The sequence below is a fragment of the Dermatophagoides pteronyssinus genome, unplaced genomic scaffold (assembly GCF_027571235.1).
Source record: "Dermatophagoides pteronyssinus isolate colony J.1.1.1.1 unplaced genomic scaffold, Derpt_VIB-CSIC_2022.12 sq0028, whole genome shotgun sequence".
NCBI classification, from domain to species: Eukaryota; Metazoa; Arthropoda; class Arachnida; order Sarcoptiformes; family Pyroglyphidae; genus Dermatophagoides; species Dermatophagoides pteronyssinus.
The window spans coordinates 331,927-342,495 of NW_027461552.1; the positions used below are offsets into that span (position 1 = coordinate 331,927).

The 10,569-nt window shown below is 28.8% G+C and overlaps 3 protein-coding genes and 1 long non-coding RNA gene across 4 annotated transcripts; 1 reads left to right on the forward strand and 3 right to left on the reverse strand.

Moving 5' to 3' along the window:
* Positions 1 to 4: 4 nt before the first annotated feature.
* LOC113791989 (pancreatic triacylglycerol lipase-like) lies at positions 5 to 2,135 on the reverse strand. The gene is made up of 7 exons (XM_027341850.2): positions 2,042 to 2,135; positions 1,885 to 1,953; positions 1,051 to 1,828; positions 713 to 969; positions 520 to 646; positions 289 to 453; positions 5 to 186 (listed from the first exon to the last, which is right to left on the reverse strand). Exons 2-7 carry the CDS (start codon positions 1,931 to 1,933, stop codon positions 78 to 80), a joined length of 1,485 nt encoding a protein of 494 aa, XP_027197651.2. The 5' UTR covers positions 1,934 to 1,953; positions 2,042 to 2,135; the 3' UTR covers positions 5 to 77.
* A 583-nt stretch (positions 2,136 to 2,718) lies between these two features.
* LOC113791987 (pancreatic triacylglycerol lipase-like) lies at positions 2,719 to 4,874 on the reverse strand. Its single transcript, XM_027341848.2, has 7 exons — positions 4,720 to 4,874; positions 4,287 to 4,654; positions 3,809 to 4,221; positions 3,476 to 3,744; positions 3,295 to 3,421; positions 3,067 to 3,234; positions 2,719 to 3,002 (listed from the first exon to the last, which is right to left on the reverse strand). Exons 1-7 carry the CDS (start codon positions 4,781 to 4,783, stop codon positions 2,912 to 2,914), a joined length of 1,500 nt encoding a protein of 499 aa, XP_027197649.2. The 5' UTR covers positions 4,784 to 4,874; the 3' UTR covers positions 2,719 to 2,911.
* Positions 4,875 to 5,320: 446 nt separating this feature from the next.
* On the reverse strand, positions 5,321 to 7,825 carry LOC113792128 (acetyl-coenzyme A synthetase-like). Its single transcript, XM_027342022.2, has 4 exons — positions 7,247 to 7,825; positions 7,018 to 7,166; positions 5,789 to 6,960; positions 5,321 to 5,729 (listed from the first exon to the last, which is right to left on the reverse strand). Exons 1-4 carry the CDS (start codon positions 7,823 to 7,825, stop codon positions 5,443 to 5,445), a joined length of 2,187 nt encoding a protein of 728 aa, XP_027197823.2. The 3' UTR covers positions 5,321 to 5,442.
* LOC142645899 (uncharacterized) lies at positions 6,857 to 7,879 on the forward strand. The gene is made up of 3 exons (XR_012846927.1): positions 6,857 to 7,355; positions 7,410 to 7,501; positions 7,573 to 7,879. It is a non-coding gene; the product is annotated as an uncharacterized LOC142645899 (long non-coding RNA).
* Positions 7,880 to 10,569: the final 2,690 nt, after the last annotated feature.

The window sequence follows — 10,569 nt, forward strand, 5'->3', positions numbered from 1 at the left end:
TTGATTTACTTTTTCGATTCAAAAACGATAAATTTATTTGTTTTTTTTTAATAATCAAAATAAAAACATGATAAGATTTATTGATTAATTTGATTACGTTCACATGAAATCCATTCATCATTTGGTATACCACCATCGATATTAGGAATAAACATCATTGTTATTGGCTGTACATTAGTTGAATTGCTATTTTATTTTTGTTTATTTGTATGTTTATCAAATCAAAAAGAAAAAAAATTATCAACATAATCATATTTTTTTTTGTTATTGAAAAACAATTAAACAAACCTTTGGAATGAAAGAGCTGTAACTTTGATATATTCTATATTCATTTTTGTTGGAATGATATTTAAACCTAGTGTCCATTTTATTTCAATTTTAGATAATTGTTCGGGATCTATATTCAATACAAATAATCGAGGATATTCAGTTTCATCTTCAAATACTTCGGATCTAATGTGAAGATAATTATAATAAAAAATTATAAACGACAAAAACGAAAAAAATGTTTTCTATTACTTTTTACTGAAAAAAAATTGCTCATCAACGCCATCTTGGTTAATGAATCTTAGTTCAACTTGTGTTAGCAATGGCTTAATACTGATATCATTTTTGATCATTTTCAAATCAATTCGATATTGATATCCTGTGTGTTTAAATTGTATTTTTATAAAAAAAAAGTAAATTCTCAATATACTTAATCAAATCTTACGAAAATAATTTTCCTCTGCTGCTGTAGCCATAAAAAATCGTTTTCCTTGTGTGTATGATTTATTCACTGGATAACTATGGACCAATGGATTAATTATAACACATTCGGATCCATCACATCTAGATTTGCATTCACCATTTTGAAATGATTCATATGATTCACATAGATACGAAACTGGCTTAGAAATCGTTGGCGAAACTGAGTCTATAAACAAGTCATGTGAACGGCCATGATTACATGAAGAAAATTTGTATTTCCTATGAATGTTTAAAGGGTGGATGGATTGCGGTCGATGAAATTATTTTTTCTGAAACACAAACTTCATCAACAAAACATACTCATAAATTCCTCCTTCGATTGGCACTTCATCTTCAGCTTGTTCTTCACATCCGGGCTGTTCTTGGCCACCATTTGGATAGATGTCAACATGACCACATGTTTCAAACATTCCTAAACCTAATTGAATTATTGGTTGTGCGTCCGTATGAATTACTTCGACAAACTTGGCATCAGTATGCCATAAACGTGCTTCAGTTTCATTGAGACCTTTATAAAATGGTCCAGCTGGATCTAATCCTGTAATACGAGCTATACTGCCATTTAGATGTTTGCCAGCATAACCAACTATATGACCACCTAGTGAATGGCCTATTAAATGGAATGAATTTAAAGAGACATTGAATTCTTTCATCAAATTTTCAATTAGTATGCCCATCATGATGCCAATTACTCGTGTATTAGACACGGCTTGTGTGTATGGAGTTTTTGCTCCTCCAGGCCATCCAACAATAATAACATTCAAGTCTTTGGCTTTTAATAGGGTATCTTTAAGTTTAGATAACCAAGCTTCTTGGCTATCACCACGCCAACCATGTATGATGATTTTCGTATCTAGATTAGCATCAAATCTTGTTGATTCATAATGATCTGTATTGTTCCAATCTAATTCATCGAAATCATCTACATTATTAGGTGTGTAAAGACAAAACGTTGCATTCATATCCTCTGGACTATTCGGAAGCAGAACGATAGGTCGATAAATTGGATGATAAAAATCAGTCAATGAAAATGTACCGATTCCCGGATAGGTTACTGTTGTTAGATTTGAATCACATCCTTATAAGAAAAAAATTAGATTAAATCATTTATTTTGGTCCTGTATCTTGTGTTACCTAGAATTAATATTGCTAACAATATAAATGCTGTATGTATCTTGAACATTTTTGCTGATCAAATTGTGTCTGAAAAAAATATGATGATTAAACAATTCATTTGATATCAATTTTTTTGATAATAACAGCAATATTAAAGAATAATTATTTGAAATACCTTTTTTTTGTCATTCGAATAAAAAATTTCACAGCTAAATAATTTTCTATGAGACATTTAAAACAAAATAGCTTTGGTAATTTTACATTGAACGACATCTTTTTTTTCAATTTATATATCAAAAAACTGACAAATCCATGCTTGATAACGGAATTAAATAATGACAATAACATATTAAAAAAAGATCCATATCTTTTAACCATGAAAATCAGCAAGGCAAGAATTTACAAAATGTTGCACCTGTGTGTATTAGATTTTATGATTACAAAAAAAAATTTCGATTTTCATTGAGTTTTGCAATTTGTACAAATGATGTTGTTTTATTTTAGTTTCGATGTCAAAATTTCTATTTTTGTTTTTTGTTAGTTTTTCTCCTAGATCCCGGTTGTAATCTTTTTTGTTGTCAATTTTAAGATACTGATGGATTTTGTTTTTTTTAAATTATTTCATAATAAATTTATCACTGAAAAATTCTTGTTATCATTGTGTTTATTGTCAAAACCGACCGTGAAAATGTAATAAATATTAATTTTCATATCACAAACATAGAGAAAGAAAAAAATTGATTCAAAGTCCAAAATACGAACAACCTTTAAACAGGAATTTGTTTTTGTTTTTTGTTTTAATAAACAAAAACATCATTTCAATTTTTTTATGACAAAATAATTCTTGAGAAATTGCTGTGAAATTGATTTTATTGCTATAATCCAACAAATATGATCTAGTTATTTATATTTAGAGGTTGTCAACCATAATTGACAACAAAATCATCGTGTACACACATTGTATGATTTATGACAAATTTTAGATAATGATTAATTATTTTTTATTGCGACTAAACAAATATGAAAACAAGAATAATGTTTTTTTTTATGATCGTTTGAAAATTGCTTCATGGCCATCGCTTATGCCGAACTCGTCTGTTTCAAATGTCCAATGATCTGGCGATTTCAATGATGCACTAATGATACAAGGTTACATAACATTGAATTTTGAATTTTGATCATTATATTTTATGAAAATACCTTTCAGTTGAAAGTGGCATCACTTCGATACTATCGATGTACATTCTTGTATGCTTTAATGATAAACCACCATGTGTCCATTTAAATTGAATACGATCCAAATCCGATGGTTTCATATCCGACAATATTACACGTGAATATGAGTGACCTTTTTCGAATTTTTGATCACTATATAGGATTGTTGGAAAATAAATTTTTTTTCACATTTTCAACACCATAATTACTTACTGATCATTAAATTTTAATGTTTCACCATGATCTGCCCAATCCAGAAATTTCATTGTAATTTTACCATGTACAGAATCACTTTCATGTGATTCATCGACCATTTTCACTCGAATCATATATTGAAATTCTACAAACAAGAAAAAAATTGATATGATTAAATCTTCAGAAATAAATCACTTACTAAAAAATTTTTCATGTGGAGCTGTCGAAAAGAAAAATCGTTTTCCTTTTGATACTGATGGATCAGTGATAAATTTTTTATAATTTATTGCTTTAGGTCCTAGAATAGCACAATTAGAACCATCATGTGCACAACTAGTACATTGGCCATTTTGATAATCATCATATGAATTACAAGCATAAGCTACTGGGTATGATTCAACTTCACCATATGCTTCCAGATAATAATAAGCAGATCTTTCATGATTACAAGCTATCAGGTTGGTGATACTGTAATACAACATAAAAATCAATAATTGAATTGTTTTTTCATTTAATTATTTAGGATAATTACCCATGTATAAGTCCTTTGGTGATAATGGTTGTAAATCTTTCTTGATCACATCCTGGTTGACTGACACCACCATTTGGATAAAAATCAATATGTGAACATGTTTCATACATTCCAAAACCCAAAGTTGGTATTAGGTGATGAGCATCAGTATGAATCGATTCAACAAATTGCGCATCTGTATGCCATAAACGTGCAGCTGGATTTGTCAAACCTTCAAAATAAGGTCCAGCCGGATCTAGACCAGTTATATGTGCTAATTTTCCTCCTAACCATTTTCCAGCATAACCAACAACATGTGCACCCAACGAATGACCAATTAAATGGAATGATGATGGTGAAACATTAAATTCGTTAATAAGATTCTGAATGAATATTCCGGTCATTGCACCAGCTATACGTGCATTTGCTGTTGCCTGAATAAATATAAAAATATATGAAGATTTTGAAAAAATTCATCAATTCATCTTAAAATATTGACCTGAGTATAAGGGAAGAAATCTGATTTAGACCAATCAACAAGAATAACATTCACATCATGAGTAACCAATATTTTATCTTTCATTGGATACATCCAGCAATTGATCAGTGGACCATCTATGAAACCATGAACAAGAATTTTTGTTTCAAGTTTAGGATCAAAATGTGACATTCTTATCATGTCAGTATTATTAAATGACAATGTTTGTGGATTATATTGAATTTTTCTATTATAAAGCACATAATTTGGATCGATTCTTTCCGGGCTTTCAGGTAATGCTACAAACGGTCGCCATTTTATATCATAAAAATCATTATCAGTGAATGTACCGATTCCTGGATATGTAACACTTTTGTGAGCATTGCATACTGTTTATTTCAAAAAAAGAGAAAAAAATTACATAGGATTTTTTTAAGAAAACATATTAATTTACCTGGTAAGCAATAAAGAATCGCATTCAAAAATAATGCAAAAATTAATAAATTTTTTCCAACCATGTTTTATAATTGATTCACGATGTATGTCTGATGTGCATGAATGAAAATTTGGACACTCAACAAATTCCATTGTTTTAAATAAGTAGGTTTTGATGTCGATCATCTTCATAAACAGAAAAAAAAACTTATCTTATCATTCAAATTCAATGATTGATATTGATTATATCAAAATAAAACGATCTGCCATATGTTTGTTCCCAAAAATTTGTTAATATTGGAAAAACCTATTCTTTCTTCTCGATCAAGGTCAATATGTTTATTTTAAAAAGTCATAAGATATTATCTGGAAATAATTAGTAATCAATTAATTTTGGACCCAATTTAAAAACACTTCAACTTAATTCTTTAGATTTTTAATAAATGAAAATATCTCTCCATAAAATCGATTATCGAGTAGTTTTTTTCAAATATCATTATGTAATCTATGATTTTGTAAATACTTATTATTATTTTTTTGCCAATAAATTTTCAATTCTTATCATTTAAAAATTTGAGAGCTAAACTTGGCATGTCATTTGATTGACAAAACAAAAATAATTAACAAAAAAAGTTTTTTTTAATTGTCTTTTTTTTTATTGAAACTGCCGAATCGAATATCTTAAAAATTATTTTTGGAATTTATCGGTTTTTTTAATGAGAAAAAGTTTACTGCATTTTTTCTAACTAATTGATGATTGATTTTTATCATCGATTACATTTGATGGTGTTGTTGAGGGTGTGGGAGATGATGTTGTTGCTGTAAATGGTTTATATGAAATACGAACTTTAACTAAATGTTCAATAATAGTTTCATCGGCTAGTGTGGATAGATCACCAAAATTTTTTCGTTCACCTTTAGCAACCAATTCAAGCACACGACGCAAAATTTTATCTGAACGTGTTTTCGGCAATCCACGTACATTTAATATCATATCTGGCGTTGCTATGGAACCAATTTCTTGTCGAACTAATTATACGAAAAATGAAAAAATGATAGTATGACATTTAAGTATAATGAAAATTTACCTATGGAAAGCAATTCATTATTGAAAGCGGAATCTAAATTAGCATTTCCTTGTTTAAGAACAATAAATGCACAAATTGCCTGTCCTTTTACCGGATGTGGCATAGAAACAACTGCAGCTTCAGCCACTCTTTTATCGCTCAATAATGCATTTTCAACTTCAATTGGTGATAATAAATGTCCGGATACATTCATTGAATCATCCATACGACCGGTAATCCAATAATAACCATCTGTGTCACGAAATGCACCATCACCGGTGTAAAAATATCCTGGAAATTTTTTAAAATATACTGTTTCAAATGTTTCACGTTCATCGTCAAAAGTTCGAGCCATTCCTGGCCATGCTTGTTTATACACCAAATGGCCTTGATCATTCCCAACAATTTCTTTGCCACTATCATCTAGTATTACCGGTACAACACCAAACCACGGTAATCCTGTGGATCCTGGTTTCATATCCATTGCATAAGGTATGGTAAAAATCATTGGTGCACCAGTTTCAGTTTGAAAATATGTATCCACAATTGGACATCGTTCTTGGCCAATATAACGATAGATCCAGAACCATGTTTGTCGATTAACTGTTTCTCCAACCAATGCTATCAATCGTAGATCACGCATTGAATGTGCTTTTACATATCGTTCACCGAATTTCATTAATGATCGTATAGCTGATGGTGATGTATAGAATATATTTACTTTATATTCATTTATAATCATCCAGAAACGATCAACACGAGGATGTGTGGGAATACCTTCATATATAACACTTGTAGCACCGTTAGCTAATGCACCATAAACACTTGCCGTATGACCGGTAATCCAGCCGATATCAGCCGTACAAAAGAATATATCACCATCATGATAATTAAATGCATGTTTGAATGCTGTTGCCGCTGATAACATATAACCTGCAACCGTATGTAAAATGCCTTTTGGTTTACCTGTCGATCCTGATGTATAAAGTATAAATAATGGATGTTCAGTTTCAACCCATTCCGGATCACATTCATCACTGATAGTGGCATCGTTTATTATTTTATCCCATGAAATAATCATTTCATTGTGTGGTGATTGATGTTTTTGGACAGTCTCAGTATATCGTGGTTTATTACGATTATTTGTTTTTTCAAAACGATCAACTATGATTATTTTCTTTATTTCTAATTTTCTATTTTCAATAAAAAACTTATGTCATTTTGTTCTCTAATCATTAACTTACACTTACTTGGCAAGGCAACCCTGTATGGCAGTGTCTATTATTGATAGAAAATTTAAAAATTTATCACCACGAAATGATGCATCAGCCGCGATCAGCATTTTACATTGAGCATTTATTATACGTTCGGCCAGTGAATTGGCACTGAAACCAGCAAACTGTTCGTAATACACCATTCGTACAGGAAATATTAATTTTTTTATCGTAGAGAATATTCTATAATAATTTTATAGCTTACCACAACAGTGTGTACGGCACCGATTCGCGCACAAGCCAACATTGCAACAATTAATTGAATCGTAACTGGCAAATAAATTGCCACACGATCGCCTGGGTCAATTTTCAACGTTTGTTTCATATAATTAGCCAAACGGCAAACTTCATTTTTTAATTCTTTATAGGTAATTTTTCTCGTTTCATTTAAATCATTACCCAACCAATGATAAGCAATACGATCACCGAATCCACAAGTTATCACACGATCCAATAAATTGTAAGTAATATTCGTTTTCATTCCTCTGAAAAAATCCACTTTAATTGGTCCAGTTTTACAATCAAAATTAGATTCTAAAATTTTATGATATGTTAATGGTAATGGAGCTGTCCAATAGAAATCGGTTGCAATCTGTTTCCAAAATGTTCCTGGTGATTTGATTGAATGTTCATACATTCGTTGATATTGATCAAATTGACGCAAATTTTCAAGAGCCCTGCTTGCATATGCTTTTTTACATGGGATACGTTCAACTTGTGCCATACTTTCCAGTAAGGATTTATGCATAATTTGCTGTATTGATTCATCGCCAATATCAGACATTTTTTTGAAATTATTTTTCAAATATGATTCGAATAAACAACAACAAACAAACAACAGCAACAAAAATTGATCGAGAATTTAAATTAAATCCTAAATATTTTTATATTAGAATTTTTAATTATATCTACCACTGATTTAATTTAGAATTTTCTAATAAAAAGTTAAATTATTACAAAAAATTGAATTGTTATTAAGTATGGAAAAAATTTCTTCAGATTGAAAAAACGATTATTGCATACGAATTTCGAATATTTTTTTAATTTGATTTATTGATTCGATTACATTGAGAGGAATATAAACATGGAAATTTCCTATCTTTATTTTTTATTTTTGTTTTCTTATCGAATTAAGTCAGAAGAATTTTTTTTCAAAATAATTTACAATCAAAATGTTTTTTAAAAATTTGTTTCCATCAATTACTATTCTATTCGCAATATGTCCTGTCATTTATTCATCTTTGTCATTAACATCCAATAACGAATCGTTAACATTTTCCACTATTTCTGTTTATGATGGCAATATTGATAATTCAACAGAATTGCTCAATTCGGCATTAAAAGATTTTGAACAAACAACCAAAGAAAATAGGGAAGACACCAGCAATGATGATGACTGGCATCGAAAGCAAATACTTGAGGAATTAGCTGAAGTTATTGCTGGTAATCGATCGTTAAAATCATCATCAGATGAAATTAAAAATTGGTTTCATCAAAGATGTTTACGTAAATGTTCATGGATATTTCGTTATGATGTTTCGGAATTGATTCAACAATTTTGCATGTTATCATGGATCAAGAAATTCACCACCAACGAAAATAATAATAGTAAAAGCAATGAACTAAAATGTCCATGGTCATTTGATAATCTACCATTGAAACTTCGTTTCCATTATCTAGCCATACGTCAAAGTGGACGTCTTTGTTTTCAAAAATGTGATGAACAATCAATCGGGCTCTCATATTCTATGCATGATTATTGTATTGAATTTATACGTTTTATTTGGCTAAATTATTTACCACAAATTCTATTTGCCCTTATAATATTAACTTTGATTTTTATTGCATGTAATTGTTCATTAGCTGATAGCTGTAGCTGTGTTGATATTGAAAAAGTTAACTATTTTGCAGGTGAAAAAGTTTCATTCAATTATAATGATGATGAACATAAAAATCAATATTCGGAAATACAAAACATTCCGAAAGATATGATTGATAATTTTATGTCAAATATTAAAAAAAATGATTATTAAATTTTTAAAAATTTTCACCTGTTATTTCTCAAAAATTGTAATTTTTTAGTTTTTTTTTTAAATCCAACAATGAAAAATTATTGCTTTCAAAGAAAAAAATCCGTAACTAGATGGAGCCATTATTAACAATTTTGAAAAATAATTCAATTTTTTCTTTGAATTCATAGGTTATATATTAACAAAGTTTATCTTCTTTTGATTCATTTTGGTTGAATATTCTATTGTGTTATATCTGTTGAACAACAACAACAACAAAACAAACAAACAAAAAATTCTGCCCTAAAACTTTTGAAATGAAAAAAAAAGAAAGAAAAACATTTGAATGAAAGAATATTCATTTTCAATTTTTTTCATACAATATATCTATTTATTTTGTCAGGTCGTATCATTAACAATAACGTATTCGACAATGGATAGATGAAAAAATGAATGTATTCAATGAATTTGAATCTTGATCTTTAGTTTTCTTCATTTTTGTTGTACTTGTATTACTATTACTTGATTTTAATAAGAATATTTCATTTATTCTGATATGAATTCTCAAAGATATTCGACATTGAGGTATATGTTAAAAGATAAAGATGTTTTTTTTCTTCACTTTCTTTTCATTGTTATCAGTATGTGTTAATATGTTTGATAAGTCCTTATGACGATCGAATTGAATATATACCTCTTTGTGTATTGTTGTGTTATCCGTAAAAATTTTCATTTCAAACATTCTTTCATTCTTGCTTGTTTGACTTTTTTGTTGTTGTTGTTGTTTTGAATGTTTATTCCATTCATTCTTTTGCTATTCTTTTCAAAATATCTAAGTCCTTTATATTTTGTTTTCATTTTAGTTTATCTGTCGTTATATTTCACGTATCGAAATTGAATGGAATTGGCTAAAATGGGGATGGTTCAATTTCAAAGAATTTCACCAAAGAATTTTTATTCATGAAGAAAAAATATGAAGTTGAAAAATTAATCATTTCATCTTTTTTTTCTCACACAAAAATCGATAAAAAATACTTTTCATAACGATCAAGGATGAGATTATTTTGTAATAAAAGAGTCTCCATTCTTAAAAAGATAAACGTTTGATTCTTAATGACGTCTAATAGAGTATACGTTTAGTGTAAATTTTCATGAGAAAAAAAATTTGCTACAATTTTTCCGTTTTCCTTACAAATTCCACTTAATTTCAACAACAAAAAAAAAAAGTTATAATCTGTTTATCTGGAAAGCAAAAAAAAAAAAAAAAAAAATTTTAATTCAATAATGATGATAATATCTGTGGTAGTGGCAATATCTTTTTTTTTTCATTTTAGTTTTTCTGGTTTTTGAAGTAATTTTTTCAGAGATCTCACTGATTTGCAAAATAACTGACCTTTTGCCTTTTAAACAATATAAAAGATAGTCATTAATTTTATTGTTCATTCGTGTATCAATAATTAAATTCTTATTAAATTTTTCCCTTCATTTGAAAAAAAAATCAACACAGGTGTCGAATTGT